The sequence below is a fragment of the Geotrypetes seraphini genome, chromosome 3, assembly GCF_902459505.1.
Source record: "Geotrypetes seraphini chromosome 3, aGeoSer1.1, whole genome shotgun sequence".
Lineage (NCBI taxonomy): Eukaryota > Metazoa > Chordata > Amphibia > Gymnophiona > Dermophiidae > Geotrypetes > Geotrypetes seraphini.
Window position 1 is genome coordinate 387615708 of NC_047086.1, and position 20174 is coordinate 387635881.

At 43.6% G+C, this 20174-nt stretch overlaps 1 protein-coding gene across 4 annotated transcripts in view; it reads left to right on the top strand.

The window, feature by feature from the left end:
- The window catches only part of THADA (THADA armadillo repeat containing), a 538115-nt gene that overhangs the window by 52846 nt on the left and 465095 nt on the right, over window positions 1-20174 (top strand). For all 4 annotated transcript variants that reach the window (XR_004538762.1, XM_033937269.1, XM_033937270.1 and 1 more), the window contains exons 14-17: window positions 1395-1523; window positions 3522-3645; window positions 6689-6840; window positions 18333-18555. Coding sequence is in view for 3 of the 4 variants with exons in the window: in XM_033937269.1 (XP_033793160.1) it covers window positions 1395-1523; window positions 3522-3645; window positions 6689-6840; window positions 18333-18555 (628 nt within the window). In the remaining variant the exon portion in view is untranslated. The remainder of the gene's footprint in view (window positions 1-1394; window positions 1524-3521; window positions 3646-6688; window positions 6841-18332; window positions 18556-20174) is intronic.

Consider the following 20174-nt stretch of genomic DNA (forward strand, 5'->3'; position numbering starts at 1 on the left):
CTCTCCTTTGCACTCTTGCCCTCTGGCAATGATGGAGGAAATAAATGTTCCGCTCTCCCCCATCTGATACTGCCTTCTGGCATTTGGAGAGAAGGGAAGGTGGTCTGTCCCTCTGCCCTAATCCTGCCCTCTCTTATCTTCCCCTCTCACTGAAAACCTTCCAAACATTCAGCATGGAGTCTGTAAACAGAGAATGACATGGGGACAAATTTGTCTCCTTAGGAACTCAATTTCCCCATCCTGTCCCCGTGAGTTTTCTCACTGTCCCATTCCTGTAAGCTCTGCCTTAACCGCACAAACCTCGAACACTTATGATTTTAAAGTGGTTGAGGCTTGTGCAGATGAGGACAGAGCTTGCAGGAATGGGACGGGGACAGGATGGGAAAATGAGTTCCCGCGGGGACGGCGAAAAATGTATCCCCATACTATTCACTACTTGGGAGAACAGTATAGAAAATTGAATAAATAGTGTGAAAAGTTTCAGCCTCTGATAACCAAAGCTGGTATTGTGATGTCATAATGCCTCATTCCACCAGTGCCTAAGAGCCAACCTCATCAGTGATGTCACAATGGCTTGATTGTCCTTTAGTTGGCTCACTTGTACTACATTTTGATTTCTAGAGTGGTGCAGTGTCGAGAATGACACGGGGACAAATTTGTCCCCACAGGAACTCAATTTCCCCGTCTCTGCGAGTTTTGTTGCTGTCCCTGTTTCATTCCTGTAAGCTCTGCCTTAACCGCACAAGCCTCGAACACTTATGATTTTAAAGTGTTTGAGGCTTCTGCAGATGAGGACGGAGCTTAGGCATTGGTGGAATGAGGCATTATGACATCACAATTTACTTGAGGCTTGTGCAAATGAGGACAGAGCTTAGGCATTGGTGGAATGAGGCATTATGACATCACAGTCTGAGCTCTAGAATGTTGCTGCTTATGATTTTAAAGCGTTTGAGGCTTGTGCTGATGAGGATGGAGCTTTGCAGGAATGGGGCAGGGGCAGGAAAAAAACTTGACGGGACAGGATGGGAAAATGAGTTCCTGCGGGGACGGGGAAAAATTTGTCCCCGCGTCATTCTCTACCTGTAAACTCTTGTACTCTGCACAGATCCTACAGATGAGCGTAGGAGGAAGTGGAGCGCCAGGGCAGTGATGGCAACAGTAGGTACCTCTCTGAAGATGATCCTGAATGCAGCTGTCTGTGGCTAAATCTGGGCTTGTACATGTATATTTGGTTTTATAGCCCGTCTTCCCATAAGAGCTCAGAACGAGTTACCGAATTACCTATATAATACAGGACGGGTTCCATATGTCCTGAAACTTATTTTACATCTACATTCAGAACTGTAACATTCATCATTTCATTTACTTATTACAGTGTTTGGTTGTGTTTGAAGTTGTTCTGCAGGATACAGGAAAGCTCCCAGGTCCTCTATAAACTGGAACAAAACGTAAACAAGCCAGGGACTGTTGATAATGGTGATTTGGTGGTCTGGGATCCTTCTGTGATTTTACAGCAGTACAAGGTGAGGAAACCACTGCAAGTAACCTCTGAACTTCATTCAGGAACTTGAGAGAAAACAGCTGTGACATGGTAAACGAGCCAACCTTGAATTGATATAAGAGAAAGCCACATGGTACTTCAAAGGGAACGCTGATTAGAAACTACATTTCTTCAGTAAGAGGATAAAAAGCAGAGTGACTGGATGCGATGCTGAAACCTGTAGAATGTAATAAAAGGCTTGACAGCTCACATGCCAAATGTTTTACTTTTAATTTTATATTTTAATTTAGGCTTGGTTTGTTTTTTTTTAGTCTGGATTAAACTCTTCAAGTTTCAAATTTATTAAAATATTTTTTCAACCGCTTATTCAAATTTCTAAGCGGCTTACAATTTAAAAATTTCTTAAGAACACATAAAAACATTACATTACATTACAGATTTCTATTCTGCCATTACCTTTCGGTTCAAAGCGGATTACAAAAAGAGTTATGGAAGAAGGGTTACAACGTTAGATCAGAGAAGGTTTCCAAGAGAGGGAAAAGTAGGATCTGGGGTTAGGGAGGGGATGGTAAGAGGGGGGTTAAGCTTTATCATGGTATTAAGCTTTATTAAGGGATTTCTTGAAGAGTATAGTTTTTATTTCCTTTCTGAACATCTTGTAGTCTGGGGTTGTTGTCAATAGGTTGGAGACTTGGTTGTCTATCTTCGCTGCCTGAGTGGCCAGTAGTCCGTTGTATAGTTTTTTCCGTTCTACTTCTTTGATTGGGGGGTAAGTGAATGGGGTGTGTGTTTTTCTATGCCTGGTAGAGGTGGTTTGGATGAGATACAAATTATAATCGATAATTACATAAAAGCAAATAAAAACTGATAAAAACAAGGGATTCAGAATCACAACACAGACTAATTAATATCATAGTAGAAATATGGACTTACTTCACACTGTAGGATAGTAGGGAAGAACTACATTTGTGATAGAAAAGGTGTTACGTTTAAGGGAAAAACAGAAGGGGAGGGTAGCAGTTTGCATTAGTTTAGCTTGGCTTTAGCCAGGCTGTGTCCTTAAAAGGACAGTTATTAACCAAAAGCGTCTTTAAACAAAAATGTTTTTTAACAGGTCTTTGAATTGCCTTTGATCGAGCTCACTGCGCAGATAATTAGGTCATGAATCCCATAAGGTAGGAGCAGTAACAGCAAAGTTATTGGATCGCAATGTATTTATTGATTTCAAAGAGGGTATGATAAGAAGGTTCTGCGATATGGACTGGAGGAATTTTAATGGGTTATTCTAAATTTTTTATGCTCTTCTAAATTTTTTACGCTCCTGCCCATCAGATCTAATTTTATATGTGGAAGTTGTGACTATCTGGGGAGCTTTATTAGAGAAGTGGGAGCCTTATTCATTTCCGATATGGTAAAACCTTGGATTGCGAGTAACTTGGTGTGCGAGTGTTTTGCAAGACGAACAAAATGTTTTTATTAAATTTTAACTTGATAAACGAGCGAGGTCTTGCAATACCAGTACGTACAGTCTACGCGCATGACGACTGAGCCGACAGCTCTTCTCTATGATGTCGCGGGAGTGTAGTGACTGTTCTAAACGAGCGAGGTCTTGCGATATGCGCGTCACGTCATAGTGAAAGTCGTCCTACACAATGACTCTCATCTCCCTCACACCAACCGTGATTATTTTCAAAAGTAAAGTGCAGGTTAATATATTTTTACTTTATATAGTACGGTATTTTGTATTAAAGTTTTGGGGTTGTGGAACGAATTGCCTTGAGTTTCCATTATTTCTTATGGGGAAATTCGCTTTTGATATACAAGCGTTTTGGATTACAAGCATGTTTCTGGGACGCATTATGCTCGCAAACCAAGATTTTACTGTATTATGGTGTCATATTCAGGATATGCCAGAAATGTGCATCTTGTTTTTAATCTTCATGCTCTCAAGAATTTATCAAGATGTAAGAGTTATAAAGATGGCCTCCATAATTGTATCTCTATCTTTTCTAAATTGTAGGCTTTCATGCTCTCCATCAGTGAGGGTCTCTTCGAAGCCCTGTTTCCTGGCTCATCACACACGACCAGATTTTGTGCCTTGACCATTTTAGGGTCAATAGCTGAAATATTTTCAGTTCCAGAAGGTGAGATATCTGACCTGATAAATAATCTTGATGTATATGCCTTAGAATTGCTGCCTGCACTCTTGCTGGTAAACTGGGTAAGAAGGTATACAGAATGATTGGATTTTATTAAGGCGCTTATTTCAAGGTCACACAACGAAGGAATCGTGAGGATAAGATGTCAAGTAGACAGCCAAGGGTATATGGTTCAAAAAGTCACTTTATTAGTAGATATGCCACAACGGCGTGAATACGGTAGGCGTTCTATGTGTCGTACGTGAAACGCCAGTAATCAGTCTACAAACTAAGATTTAAGTGTGAAGAGTAACTCCATAATGACAGGAGAGTAGAAAAACAAAGATGTACAACAGAAGCACACCACAACTACTGTTGCTAAACCAGGCAATGACAAAGATATTACAACTCAATGATGGCAGCTGCACCAAGGTGGCTTCCTAGAAAGATTAACATCAAAGGCCAAGGTGAAAATGTTTGTTTTAAGATTGTTGTTAAACTTATAAGAAGATTCTTGTGAAGTGTATGTGGTACAGGGATATAAGACGGGACATTTGTTAGAGGAAGAAGGATCCCCTTCATCTGAGCTGGTAAAGGGGGTGTAGGACTTAACAAATGGTCATTTTATTCTACTGCAGACAATAAGGGTTTCAACAGAATAACAATACTAAGGGGCTCATAATCGAAAGAGAAAAACGTCCAAAAAATGACCTAAGTTAGCACTTGGACGAACATTTCACAAATACGTCCAAGTGTCAATAATAAAATCAGGTTTTGGACGTATTTCTAAACGACCTAGGCCTACATAGTGAATGACCAAAGCTAAACGGGGCGTTTCGAGAGGAGTGTCGAGGGCAGGAGTTGGGCGGGATGTGGGCCGGCTTAGACTTAGTCGTACGGCATGTATAACCGAAAGTTATACAGCCGACGATCGACTGAACTTGGACGTTGTGATTTAGACTATGTAAAACATGGTCTAAGTCACAAAAACCCACCTAAAGTCACCAGATAAGCACTGCAAACACATAAAACAGACCCCCACACACTACCCCAGGATCCCCAACCCCCCACCCCCATAAAAATATTAATCACACTTTTAAATTTCAGCCTCCAGACCATCATCACCTGGCAGCCGGGCATAGGAAAGCCTAGTCGTCCAGCACAGAGGCGGCTTAAGTCATCTTGGGGGTGGGTTAGGGACCTATAGAGAGGAGGACCCATGCCCATAAGCCCCTGTAATCACTGCATTGATATTGAAACATGCGCATTCTCCTATACACCCCCAAAACCCTTTTGTACTGGTGTATAAGTGGCTCCTGCAACCATAAGGGCTATTGGGGTGGTAGATAAGTGGGTCTAGGGGATTCTGGAGGTGGTTTGGGGGGCTCACCGTGACCTATAAGGGATCTGTAGGGAGGAGAAGCTATGACACCCTTTTTGTGAAGTTCACAACAGTGCCCTGTAAGGTACTCCACTATTTAGGTGGCATGTCTGGGTGTTCAGTCCATCACTTTTCAGACCCCTCCCACGTCCAACAGAGCCTGTTCTAGGCGTTTTGGACTTGGACGAAAAGTTGGACGAAAATGTGGTATAAAGATGGACGATTTAGCGGCTTGGACGATCAGATTGGCAGGACATATAGTTAGACGATTTTCGAAACAAAAAAAAAAAAAGTTGGACGTATTTTTCGAAAATGTGCCTTAAGCTGTTTTTTACTTTGGACGACTTGCGAGGTGGATGTAAACGGACTTAGATGTCCCTTTCGATTATGCCTCTCCACCTCTACTGTTGAAATGGATTAAAGCCACAGAGAGAGCAAATAACAGTTTATCTGCAGTGGTAGCAGCTGGGAAAAAAAAAACCTCAGAATAAAGTGACCGTCATACTATTTAAGTCTACTATTTAAGACTTTATACGGAGACAGCCCAAACTACCTGAACAACTGCCTCCCATCCACAACACCTCAACCAGACATAGGAAAGCTCACACCCCATTCTCATACCCCCCAATTAAGGAGGTCAAACGGAAAAAAAACTATATGATGGCCTCCTGGCCACTCAAGCAGCCAAACTAGACAACCATATTGCCAATCTACTGATGGCATCCCCAGACTACAAAACATTTAGAAAAGAAATAAAGACTATACTCTTCAAGAAATCCCTGAAAAAGAAATAACACCGCAAGTTTCAAAACTGCCTCTCACTAAAGCCCCCTACCCAAAACACCCCCTACCCAAAACAACTAGCCATACTCATTTCTTACTATCTTTGAAAATGACCAGATATCTTTTTGATAAGATCTTTTTGTAATACATCCTTGATAATTCTTTTTGCAATCCGCCTTGAATCGCAAGGTAATGGCGGAATAGGAATCCCTACTGTAATGTAATGTAATAAACACAGGTAGTATAGTGCTGTCATGAAATCAGTCATTGGCATAAAAAAAAACCCCTCCAACCTGTATAACCAAACCTTGCAGCATAGTTGAAACACTCACAGCTGGGTTAAAGGTGCACTAGAGCAGTGGTTCCCAACCCTGTCCTGGAGGACCACCAGCCAGTCAGGTTTTCAGGAAAACCCTAATGAATATACATGGAACAGATTTGCATGCCTTCCACCTCCATGATATGCAAATCTCTATGACTAGCAGGAAGAAGGTCGCTCAAAGTATGCAATTCAGTGAAGTAGATTAGAATTTCAATTTCCTTTGCCAAATGTGTCATAGGTTATTGGTGTCACAGGAGTTAAAAATCAAAAGGAGATGCACATTGACAGTGCTGGCCCAGGTGTGAGTGGCAGAATTAGGAACGGACATATCAAGAGGTAGGTTAAAAAAAGATATAAATGAATAGATATACATTTCTGCCAAATGTGGAAATGCGAAAGAAATAGTTTTGCAAGATTTTGCACAAAGCATATAATTCATGGGAAAAGTGCTTCCAAAGGTCTTTCAAAGACTGTATATGTGAGAACTATGAACCCAAGAACACCAGATGTCCTATAGCAAGAAATATCTAATATAAAAATTGTTTCTTTTCCCTTAAAAATAGGTCCATGTCAACAGGTCTTTCAGCTGGCAGAAGCAGTTACGGGTTCCCAAGTCCAAGGGCTCCTGGAGTGTTTCACCAATAGCTTTGAGGAAGTGAAACGTCTCGCATTTGAACTTCTGAGGAAGCTGCCGGATGCAGTTGTATATCGACAGGTACTGTTTACATTGGAAAGCAATGGCACTTGCATATCACCAAGACATCAATACAAAGCAGCATGGACCTGAAGCTGTTTATGAGAAATGCCATGCTAGTCAGACCAAGGTCCATTGAACCCTGATTCCAGCATCTGACAATGGTCAGTGTGGGTCATAAGTACCCGGCAGATCCTAAAAAATAGATCGGTTTCTCATGTCCATGGATGAGCTGTGGCTCACTCAAGCCTACTTGGCTAATTCTTAATGGACTTTTCCTGCAGGAACTTTCCCAAACTTATACACCTTAATAATGAATTGTTGTGTTGTATAATTATGTTTTAAACTTTTGTGATGCAGTCCTACCCACAGGCCCTGCTCTGCACCTTGAGTTCTCAAGCAAGGTCCTCGGCATCATCATCGATTCTTCCCTCTCCCTCAACGATCACCTGAATTCCTTGGCAAAATCATGTTTTTTCAACCTCCACATGCTGAGGAAAGTAAGATCCTACTTTCACCAAAAACATTTCACCGTCCTTGTACAATCCATCATCCTATCCAAACTCGATTACTGTAATGCCATTTATTTATGCCTAACAAAAAAAAGTCTTCGCAGACACCAGCTTATCCAGAATACTGCAGCCAAGCTGATTTTTCCAAAACGCAAATCTGATCACGTCTCCCCACTACTTACCAATTTTCACTGGCTTCCAGTACTTTCCAGAATTCATTTCAAATGCTCCTGCCTGGCTTTCAAGATCATTCACGGCATCCTTCCGCCCCTAATCCCTCTATCCTTCATCGCCTTGATGCCTGCTACCACCAGATCCGCCCACAGACATAAACTATCCTTCCCCTCTCTACACGGCATCCTCCACGCAGGCAAACTGGGAAGATCCCTCCTCTCCAAAATCAGGGGCCTTTGGAACGATCTCACTATCCCGCTGCGGAACCTGGGCTCCCTCCAACTATTCCGAAAACAACTGAAAACCTGGCTTTTCTCTAACATATAACATCTCTTCTCCTGTTTACATCCCCTCTGTCCATATGCTCTTGTAAATCTTTCTCCTCTCTCTTCTTATATTTTTAAGCTTTGTAAACCGTGTCGAGCTCCACTTTCGTGGAGATGATGCGGTATATAAACTTAAGGCTTAGTTTAGTTTAGTTTAGTCCTCCTGTTATAACTTTTTTCTACCATATGCTGCTTGGATCAATGGTTCCTAAACCTGTCTTTGGGGGAACCCTCAGCCAGTCAGGTTGTCAGAATATCCACAATGAATATTCATGAGAGAGATATGAATGCAGTGGAGAAGGTGCCTTCATATCTCTCAATAATATCAAATAATAATTCCCACTTAAGCTAAAATGTATATGAAAGTTCTATTTTACTAACAGGAGTAAGCCTCAGTAATGGAGCCTACGCGTAGTCAAATTCAATGACGTAGTTGTTTATTGCTCCTTATTCTCCAATCATTGGCTTCACTCCTTCACTCCTATTATTATACTTTATTTATCAAAAGACTAAAACTAATATAAATTAGTGATTTTTATTTAAGGTCGTTTTTTTTAAATTTTTGAAAACAGTTTCAGTATTCAGCGGCTTGTTTTCCATAATATTCGGCCCTGATGCAGTGGGTTGGAATCCTTGCCCACGAAACGTTGGCCACGTTGGCTTTTCTGTAATACAAGCGCTGACTTAAGATAAGTAGGCTTTCTAAATAAGAAATGTTGCCTAACTATTAATAAGAATTTCTAAATAAGAAATGTTGTTTAACTATCAATATATAATAAGAATTAACCTTTGGAGTTAAATGAATGAATGCAGTTTCATGAAGTTTACAAGAGTGTAATGAAAGGAATGGAAACGAACTAAATACATCATTTTTATAATGAAAAATTTAAAAAAAACGACCTTAAATAAAAATCACTAATTTATATTAGTTTTAGTCTTTTGATAAATAAAGTATAATAATAGGAGTGAAGGAGTGAAGCCAATGATTGGAGAATAAGGAGCAATAAACAACTACGCTGAATACCCCAGTCATTGAATTTGACTACGCGTAGGCTCCATTACTGAGGCTTACTCCTGTTAGTAAAATAGAACTTTCATATACATTTTAGCTTAAGTGGGAATTATTATTTGATATTATTGTATGAAGCTTTTCCACTTGGGAATTTCTTTCTTAGTGCCTTCATATCTCTCTCATGAATATTCAATGTGGGTATCCTGAAAACCTGACTGGCCGGGGGGTTCATCCAGGAGAGGTTTGGAAACCTATGGCTTAATGAACTGTTCCACCTCGCTCATGATTTTCTGAACTTCGGGTATATTCCCTCTTGATCATCTTTTCTCCAAGCTGAAGAGCCCTAACCCCTTAAGCCTTTCTTCATATTTTTCATATTTGTCGCCCTTCTCTAAACTTTTTCTTTTTATTTATTTATTTATTTATTATTTTCCACTTAAATTTCAAGTATTACACGTGTACAGAAAGCAAGAATAGGATAGATATCAAATACAAAGCAATATAAATCTTAAATTAAACAAATATACTATTTATGCTCAAGTCCACAATTAGGATCCAAGAATTATAGAAAATTGGCGAAATTATCTAAAAAGAAAATTATAAAGAGAAACTGAGAACTATAGCACTGAGATAGGGTCACAATATCCTAAATATAGGGCTCAAAGATTGTTAACATTCAGGCGAGACATAGCCACGAAATTTGTCAATTGTGATGGTTCAAAAAACACATATTTAAGAGTACGGTGATATACAATACATTTACACGGATGTCTCAAATAAAAGGTTGCCCCCAAAGATAAAACCCCAGGTTTCAAAAGAAGAAATTCACGGCGGCGCCTTTGCGTCTCCCGTGCCAAATCTGGGAACATTTGTATTTTATAACCAAGAAAGCTTTTTTGTCTATTTTTAAAGAAAAGTTTTAACAACCATGTTTTATCAATTGGCAAAGCTAAAGTAATAATCATGGTGGCTGGTGATGCTAAATCCTACTCAGATGTTTCTAAGATCTGTGATATATTTAGAAGTTCTTGATCTGAAGGTTTTTCTTTTAGTTGTTGATTTTGTTCTTTATCAGGCAAATAATAAACCCGTGAAAATGGTGGTAATGAATCTTCGGGTATCTCTAAGTTCTCTACTAGATATCTCTTAAGCATATCTCTAGGTGTTACTAACTCAAGTCTTGGAAAGTTAATTAACCTTAAATTATTACTGCGTGAATTATTCTCAAGCATTTCAGTCTTCTTCCTTAGGCTAATATTGTCTTTAACTAAGGCCTCTTGAATTTGTTTCAATGATACAATTTCTTTTTCTATTTTTTGAACAGATGAGTTAGAAGTATTCGTTTCTTCTCTTAAATCCTTCAATTCCTTATCATGTTCCTTAATTTTCCCTTCAATTTGTTGAAGTGTAGGAGTAATATTTTTAACAAAACCAGCCATTAAGTCCCATATAGAGTCTAAAGTCACTTCTGCAGGTTTAATCAATTCAGTTGAAATTTGTGTAAATGTAGAGTTCTCACCGTTCTGAAGTCCTTCGGGGGATGTCTTCAGCCCTTCCCCCTCATGTAGAGATGATATTCCCCCAGATATCTCCATGGGGGCCCTAGAAAAGTGGGCCCCAGCCTCCAAGCTCTCCAGTGGATCCTTACTTGCCTCTGGAGAGGAGAAAACCAATGAATCCGGGGTTTCCCCGCCCCTGGGAGAGCTGGTCGTCTGGGGTTGCGGGGGCGGTGCCCTAACGTCGGGGCTCAGTGTGGTGTCGGGCCCCGGAGCATCCACGTTGGTTTCGCCTCCCTGTGTTGTCAGCGGGCCGCCATCCGACGTCACTGCTACCTCCTGCATGCGCCGCAGTAAATCTTGAATATTCCCGAGACCCGGGGCTCCAGGACGCCGCGAGGCAGAAGCGGCACTCCGGCCCAGTCTCTTCGGCATCGCGGTAAGTAATTACCGTTAAGGAAATTGAAAAGGCCCAATCCTGGGACACGCAGCTCAGCGCGTCCTGTCTCAGATCGCCATCTTGGATCAAAGCGCCCTCGTCCTCTCTCTAAACTTTTTCTAATAATAATAAACTTTATTTTTACATACCGCAATACCACAAACAGTTCAGAGCGGTTTACAGAGGACTGTATACGGTTCATAGACAACGGCGCGAAAGACAAAGGCGCGCCCAGACAATTGAGCGCAGCGCAGAGGCGCGCACCGCTCTAAATAACTGTTTTTAGGGCTCTGACAGGGGGGGCGTGGGGGGGAACCCCCCACTTTACTTAATAGACTTCGCGCCAGCGTTATGGGGGGGTTTGGGGGGTTGTAACCCTCCACATTTTACTGTAAACTTAACTTTTTCCCTAAAAACAGGGAAAAAGTGAAGTTTTCAGTAAAATGTGGGAGGTTACAACCCCCCAAACCCCCCACAACACTCCCACAACGCGGCGCGATCTCTATTAAGTAAAGTGGGGGGGTTCTCCCCACGCCCCCCCCCCCCTGTCGGAGCCTTAAAAACAGTAATTTAGAGTAGCGCGCACCTCCGCGCTGCGCTCAATTGTCTGGGCACGCCTTTGTCCCGGCGCGCTTTTGACCTGACACCCTGTATACAGACAGCGATATTGCAAAAAACTTTCAAAATTATGAGCTCCTTTTACGAAGGTGCGTTGGGGTCTTAACGCGCGGAATAGCACGCGCTAAGATGCTGCCTGTGCTAGCCGCTACCGCCTCCTCTTGAGCAGGCGGTAGTTTTTCGGCTAGCGTGCGCTAATCCGGTACATGCGCTAAAAACGCTAGCGCACCTTCGTAAAAGGAGCCCTATTTTAGTATGGTAAAATTAAATTATTCCTGGAAGTGTTTTAGAAGTACATCAAGGCAGAAATGGAGTCAGAGAAATTTATCAAAGTTTTTTTCTTTTTTTTTGACATGGGGTGACCATCTTACTCATGGGTACTGCTGCAGAATGAGGATATTCGAGTTTTGTTTTCCCGTTCCTTTTTTAATAATCCCTAACATTCTATTTGGTTTTCTAGCAGCTGCAGTACACTGGGATGAAAACCTTAATGCATTATCCATAATGACACAGATCTTTTTCTTGAGTAGTTAATATGAAAGGATGGTGCCTATTTTATAATGACACAAAGGTGCCAAAAGACAGGGAGAGAGGGGTCTGGACATGGCGGAGGAGAGGCTTCTGGGTTAGCAACAGGCGGGCGGTAGGTGCATCGCTGCTGAATGGGCCTGACCCCAAACTGGGTGGGCTCAAGCCCACCCATGGCTATGCTCCTGGTTGCTGGGGACGATGAGGAAAGCAACTCGCTCGTCGGCTCTAGCCTCTTTGGCAGTGCTGCACAGGGGGATGGGAGGGATAGAAGGAAAATTAATGCACGGGTGGATTGGAGGGAGGAATGGAATTCCCTTTTCCCATGCCGAATCGCGCCATGCTGGCCATGTCTGCATCAAATCTCGCCGTGTCATAGTATTGGCAGCAGTTCCCACACGCAGCCTGCCGCTGACCTGGAAGTCTCTCCGAAGCAGAGGGGAGACTTTTGGGTTAGCGGCAGGCAGCATGTGAGAGTCAGTGCCAATACCGCAACCTAAAGAAGCAAACTTTAGCTTACAGGGAAGGAGAAGAAGGATAGCTGGTGGCACAGGGGGAAGGAACGGGTGAAAGGAGCTTCAGGAAGGAACGTTGGCATGTGGAGGGGAGGGTGAGAGGAAAGAAAGATGGTGGCACAGGGGTAGGAGAGGGAGACATGCATGGTGAGGAGAGATGATGAAATTGCACATAATGGAGGGGAGGAAGGGAGAGATGGTGCATGGAGGGAGATAGAGAGATTTACATAGGGCACAAGGAAGGGAGAGAGATAGAGAGAGATGTTGGACATGGGGGTAGATGAGAGGGAGAGAGCGAGATACATAAGGGATGGAAGGGGATAAGGAGGGAGATGTTGGATCTAGGAGCAGAATGGAGTGTTGGAGAGATGCCTGGAAATGGGAGTGAGGGAAGAGAGTGGGAGAGTGCAGCAGGGAAGAGATAGGAAGATGTCAGGCTACAAGGGTGGGGAGGAGATACTGAGAATGGTAGAACCTTGAGGGGGAGAAGAGGATAGCAAGGAAATGGATAAGAGGGTAGATATAACAAAGGGTAGAAATATGGTAATGGAGATACACTGAAGATGAAAGGGAATGGAGGGCTGAGGAAAGAATGAGATGGGGAAAGGGCGAGAAGATGGAAATTTGATAGCTGAAAAGTGAAAAAGAAGAGAAGGGTAAAAAAGGCAAAAAAAGAGCTAAAAAGAAATGATCAATATGTCTGAGGCAGGTGTAGTGAGGGAATAGACAGGAGCATAGAAAAGACAAATGGATAGCAGCCACTTGAAGGAGAATTTGTAGATGGCAGGAAAGCAGAAAAAAGAAACGAACCCACATGATGGAAAAATAAAACATCCAGACAACCTTGGTAGAAGAAAAACATTTTATTTTAATAGTTGAGGGGAGATATGATTGAGGTCTACAAAATCCTGAGTGGAGTAGAATGGGTACAAGTGAATCAATTTTTCGGTCCATCAAAAATTACAAAGACTAGGGGACATTTGATGAAGTTACAGAGAAATACTTTTAAAGCCAATAGAAGAAAATATTTTTTTCACTTGGAGAATAGTTAAGCTCTGGATCATGTTGCCAGAAGTTGTAGTAAGAATGGATAGTGTAGCTAGTTTTAAGAAAGGTTTAGACAAGTTCCTGGAGGAAAAGTCCATAGTCTGTTATTGAGAAAGACATGGGGGAAACCACTGCTTGCCCTGGATTGCTAGCAAGGAATGTTGCTACTCTTTGGGTTTTGGCCAGGTACCAGGGATCTGGATTGGCCACTGTGAGAACAGGCTACTGGGCTTGATGGATCACTGTTCTGACCAAGTAAGGCTAGTCTTATGTTCTTAGTATGGATAAAAATTAGCAAAAATATTGTTTAAATTTTGACAAACTTGAAGAATTTGCTAATTTTGTGCACAGAATTTTGAATTTTTTTGCCCAGAATTCTGCCAGTAGTAAACAAAGAGGTAGAAAGTGGTGAGGGAGAGATGTTACATGGAGGAGAATAGAAAGGTTTGACCCTGAGCACAAAGCAGGGAGAGAGATATAGTAGATCAGGGCTGCCCAAGTCTGGTCCTCGAGATCTGCTGGCAGGCCAGGTTTTCAGGATATCCACAATGAACATGCATGAGAGAGATTTGCACACCAAGAAGGCAATGCAGGCAAATATCTCTCATGCATATTCATTGTGGATATCCTGAAAACCTGGCCTGCCAGTAGATCTCGAAGACCGGACTTGGGCAGCTCTGTAGTAGATAGTGGGAAAGAAACAGAAATGTGTATATTCCAGTGGAAGGTAAGGTACAAAGACGAAAGATGAATGGTGAGCACGGGAAAAGAAGAAAACGTCAAATGGGCAGGAGACCCTGGTGAGCGAGTTAACAGAAGGCAAACAGAAACCAGAGCCTGGGACCAACATGATTTAATAATAAGATGACCAGGCTTAATTTTATTTTCTATTTTGTGATTACAATATGTCGGATTTGAAATGTGTATACAGTGGTGCCTCACACAACGAACTTAATTCGTTCCAGGAGCAAGTTTGTTATGCGAAAAGTTCGTTATGTGAAACGCGTTTTCCCATAACAATACATGTAAAAAAAAATAATTCGTTCTGTAGCATAAAATATGCTAAGATGACATAAAAAAAGATAAATTTTTGGTTATTATTTTTATTTAGATACATCTAAAAACATAATTGTTTTTTAAAACAACACACATTTTTTAAATTTAAAGACAGACTAAGTAGAGTCTAATTTTACAGTGAGAGAGGGCAGAGTCTCAGCGGCAAAAACTGGGACTTAACTGTTCATTTTTTTTTTTTTTCTACCATGTTTCCCCGATAAGGCAGGGCCATCAAATAAGCCACCCACCGATACCTGCGCTTACCCGAATCGGGTGGTACGGTGGGTGACTCCGTGTGGTCCCTGGCACCCCCGACACGATCGGGGCAAGAGGGAGCTCAAGCCCTCTTGCCCCCCGACTCCCCGACACGATCGGGGCAAGAGGGAGCTCAAGCCCTCTTGCCCCCCCGACTCCCCGACACGATTGGGGCAAGAGGGAGCTCAAGCCCTCTTGCCCCCCCGACTCCCCGACACGATCGGGGCAAGAGGGAGCCCAAGCCCTCTTGCCCCGCCGATTCCCCAACTCCCCGACAATATCGGGCCAGGAGGGAGCCCAAGTCCTCCTGGCCACGGCGACCCCCTAACCCCACCCTGCACTACATTACGGGCAGGAGGGATCCCAGGCCCTCCTGCCCTCGACGCAAACCCCCCTCCCCCCAACGACCGCCCCCCCCAAGAACCTCCGACCGCCCTCCCAGCCGACCCGCGACCCCCCTGGCCGACCCCCACGACACCCCCAACCCCCTTCCCCGTACCTTTCTGTAGTTGGCCGGACAGACGGGAGCCAAACCCGCCTGTCCGGCAGGCAGCCATCGACGGAATGAGGCCGGATTGGCCCATCCGTCCCAAAGCTCCGCCTACTGGTGGGGCCTAAGGCGCCTGGGCCAATCAGAATAGGCCCGGGAGCCTTAGGTCCCTCCTGGGGGCAGGGCCTGAGGCACATGGTCGGGTTGGGCCCATGTGCCTCAGGCCCCGCCCCCAGGAGGGACCTAAGGCTCCCGGGCCTATTCTGATTGGCCCAGGCGCCTTAGGCCCCACCAGTAGGCGGAGCTTTGGGACGGATGGGCCAATCCGGCCTCATTCCGTCGATGGCTGCCTGCCGGACAGGCGGGTTTGGCTCCCGTCTGTCCGGCCAACTACAGAAAGGTACGGGGAAGGGGGTTGGGGGTGTCGTGGGGGTCGGCCAGGGGGGTCGCGGGTCGGGCGGTCGGAGGTTCTTGGGGGGGGCGGTCGTTGGGGGGAGGGGGGTTTGCGTCGAGGGCAGGAGGGCCTGGGATCCCTCCTGCCCGTAATGTAGTGCAGGGTGGGGTTAGGGGGTCGCCGTGGCCAGGAGGACTTGGGCTCCCTCCTGGCCCGATATTGTCGGGGAGTTGGGGAATCGGCGGGGCAAGAGGGCTTGGGCTCCCTTTTGCCCCGATCGTGTCGGGGAGTCGGGGGGCAAGAGGGCTTGAGCTCCCTCTTGCCCCGATCGTGTCGGGGAGTCGGGGGGGCAAGAGGGCTTGAGCTCCCTCTTGCCCCGATCGTGTCGGGGAGTCGGGGGGGCAAGAGGGAGCCAGGCGGAGAGAGGGCAGTTAAGCGCAGTGCCTGCGCGGAAGGATGCAGCTCGGGCGACTTCGTTGTGTGAAACGAAGTTCGTTGTACGGATCAAGACATAAAGTTCGTTGTGCGCAGCGTTCGCTGTGCGAGGCGTCCGTTATGCGAGGCACCACTGTACTTCCAGAGCTGCGAGTGTGAGCTAGGACCTAACGGAGAAAGGAAAAATTTTTTTTTGTTTTGTTTACACCACAGCACTGGTGTTGGGTTGGAGAGGGCAAAGGGGGGCAGGGTGGGCAAAGAGGCTACAAAAATAAACCCGCCAGGCCATTTAAAAATATCGTCCGATTGGGCAGGAAAAGTGAATCGAATCAAAAAATAAATTTAATAAGACTAATCAAATCGAAAATTTTTTCCCTAAATTGGGTAGCACTAGTACATAGTAGATGACGGCAGATAAAGACCCGAATGGTCCATCCAGCCTGCCCAACCTGATTCAATTAAAAAATTTTTAAATATCATTTTTTAAATAGTACTTCCACAAGGCAACCTGGTGTATTTCCAATTTCCTGTGTCCTGCCTGTCTGGAAACTGTGTTTTAATCATGGAAGTAGCTTTCGGATGTTTTTCAGTCCATTATTTCCTAGATATGCTTGTTACTAGAGAATGACACGGTGACAAAATTCATCACCGTTCCCATCCCCGCGGATAACCGCGGGAAATAATCCCATGTCATTTTTTAGTGTCTATTTCAGCCTCAGTCCTTCTACACCAGCATTCTTCAAAGCAAAGCTTGAGGGTCAGTGGTTGTGGCCATTCATACTCTGATTCTTATGGGAGCCAAGGATAATGAAGCCATTGTGACATCACTGATGTGATTGGCTCTTAGGCACTGGTGGAATGAGGCATTATGACATCACAATATCTGCTCTGGATACCAGAGACTGTCATTCTGTAGTGTCTATCTCAACTTCAATCCTTCTACACCAGCATTCTTCAAAGCAAAGCTTGCGGGTCAGTGGTTGTGGCCATTCATACTCTGATTCTTCCCTCTCTCCTTAAAGAATGACATGAAGATGGTTTCCCGGACGGGAACGGTGATTAATTTTGTCACCGTGTCATTCTCTACTTGTTACCTTTTCCTGTTTGTAATCTACAGAATTATGGGTCGTCATCTACAGTTGTTCAGGAAGAGTGTAAGTATGCTGCATAGTGCAAGCTAAGTTTTAAATAAAGTAACCAGAGGGCAATTTTCAAAGCCATTTCCATAAGTAAAACAGTGTTTGAAAATTGACTCCACCAGCGGTTCCCAACCCTGTCCTGTAGGACAACCAGCCAGTCAGATTTTCAGGATAGCCCTAATGAATACGTATGGGGCAGATTTGCGTGCCTGTCATCTCCATTATATGCAAATCTTTCTCATGCATATTCATTAGGGCTGTCCCGAAAACCCGACTGGCTGGTGGCCCTCCAGGACAGGGTTGGGAACCACTGGTCTACACATTGTTCCAGTGTATATGTGGTTGGGGGAGGGGTTAGGGTGGGAATCAAAAAAACACACATGCTTCTATATTTTCAAACGTTTGTGAGTTGTTTTAGTTGAAAAATGTATCCTAAGAAAAATAAGGTGTATACAGTAAAACATGCTTGTAATCCAAAGCACACGTATAGTAAAGCAAATTTTCCCCATGGAAAATAATGGAAACTCAGACGATTCGTTCCACAATCCAAAAACTTTAATACAAAATACTATACGTACTTGTATTGCAAGACCTTGCTCGTTTAGAACAGTCACTACACTCCCGCAGCGTCAGAGAGAGAAGAACCATTGGCTCAGTTGTGACGACGTGACGTGTGTATTGCAAGATATTGCTTGTATATCAAGTTAAAATTTAATCAAATGTTTTGCAAGACCAAGTTACTTGCAATCCAAGGTTTTACTGTATCTTTATGGGTCCTTTTTTTTCCACTAAAGCAGTTTTCAAAGGGTAAATATGTACATACTTTTGTTTTGAAAAGTTGGTGCTAAGTTCATGCAGAGAGAGTACAGGGCCTGCAGAAATTCAGGCAGTATGAAGAGTACGCCTATTATAATTGGACTAAAGAGGACTTTGTTAGGTTATTTGTATTATGTTACTTGTTTTAAGGTATTTTCGTTTGTATTTTATGTTAATTGTGGCTCTAAGTTGCTCAAGATCTGTTTTGATTGGGTGACTTAGAAATCAGTATTAAATTGTGATCCTTTTGCTCTGTGTTAGGATGCTGAGCAGCTGACGGCATTGCTACAGGCAGCGCTGGATCTTAGCACGAGCACAAAACACTTTGACTGCGTCACCGCTTCGTACCTGCTGAACTTCTTAGTGCATCACGAGGAATTAACGGCGGCTCTGTGCACATGCACGTCGCATCAACAACCTGTGCTACAGCTTCACCTGGACCAGAGCGAGGGCGCTAGCAGAACGGAGAAGAATACATTAGTTGGTTAGTTTCTTTTTTTCCAAATATACAAATCAATTAGATATGGTTGAAATACAATGGTTCATTTAAATTACACCCCCTCCCACAATAAAAAACAAAAACCCCAAGAAATGCAAGTACACAAAGTAACACTGTCTCTCTTTCTCTGTCTGGATATCGGTTGAATGTTGACAGCTAGCCATAGAATTAGGTGAAATGTCCTTGCTTGATCCTTGCTTGCTATTCAGGGGCAGTTTAGAAATAATTTTCAGCAGCAGCTATCCATAATATACCACAGAAAATTCACTGATAGGGCTCAGATGGGCACTTACCCAGTGAGTGGTACGCTCTCTGTTTAAATTGGGAAGACGTGAGCAAGTGACAGAATACTTTATAAGGTTGTATTGGCTGAAAGTAAGGGACAGGTTACGTTACAAACTACTGGTAAATGTCTTCATGTGCCTACAGAAGTTGGCTCCCAAACACTTGATCCATAGCATTTTGCCACGTGAGTCGTATCGATTGCTTCGGTCAGTTGATCACTGTGATCTATTTGTTCCGTCTGTGCGGGACTTAAGGCTTTTATCATCCAGGAATAGTGTTTTTCACTGTAATGGTTCCAGGGAATGGAACAACCTTCCAGAATATACAGTGATCCCCTGTGAATTCGCAGTCCCGGTCATTCACGGTATTTTCTGACCGCGAACGACCGGGCAGGAGAAGGCAGCCAGAGCGCCGGCAAGTGAAGGAAATCGCTTGCGGTATGCTCTGACCACCTCTTCCTGTACTAAAGTCGGGCCTCACCAATCAGGAGCTGCTTTGACACGCAGCTCCTGATTGGTGAGGCCCGGCTTTAGTACAGGAAGAGGCGGTCGGAGCATACCACGAGCGATTTCCTTCACTCGCTGGCGCTTTGGCTGCCCTCTCCTGTCTCCCCTGCTAAAAACTGTATTCACGGTTTTTCAACATTCGCTGGGATTCCTGGAACGGAACCCCCGCGAATATCGGGGGAGTACTGTATTCGTCGACAGCCAAATCTACAGAACTTAAAGTACTTAAGACACTTGTTCTGTCATATGGAATATAAGGTCTGAGATTGGCCGAGGGAGGAGAAGTGGTGACTGTTGAGTGCAGAGTGCTGGTCACGGATCTATTTCATGGTCTGTTTTCTTGGCTATAATGATGTTCGTCGTTGAGGCGACTTGTATGTTTTATGTATTTGGTATGTAAGTGTGCAACTTGTTATACATTAAATGTGATACCTTATTTTGTATGTAATTGTGTAACTCGCCCTGGATAAGGGTGGGGGATAAACAAACAGAAGCTATATAGAAAAGTGCTTTTATCTGGCCCCCCTGTGTTTATTGATGTTTTAATAGCATAGGTGCCATTGCTGGGCATCTCTTTTGGTGGAATCTAATATACAAAGAGTTGTCTTCACTGAAAAAGTACAAATATAAAGTGGAGGATCAAAGAAGTGAAAGAGTCCTGGGGGAGTTCCGTTTATCCTTTAAACAATTATTTTACCATTTTTTTTCCCCCTTTGGACTACAGTGGGTGGGTGTGCATTATTGATATTTACCAGTTAAATCCCAGTGATATTCCTTAAATCATGTGACCCCATTACTTAAGGAATATCACTG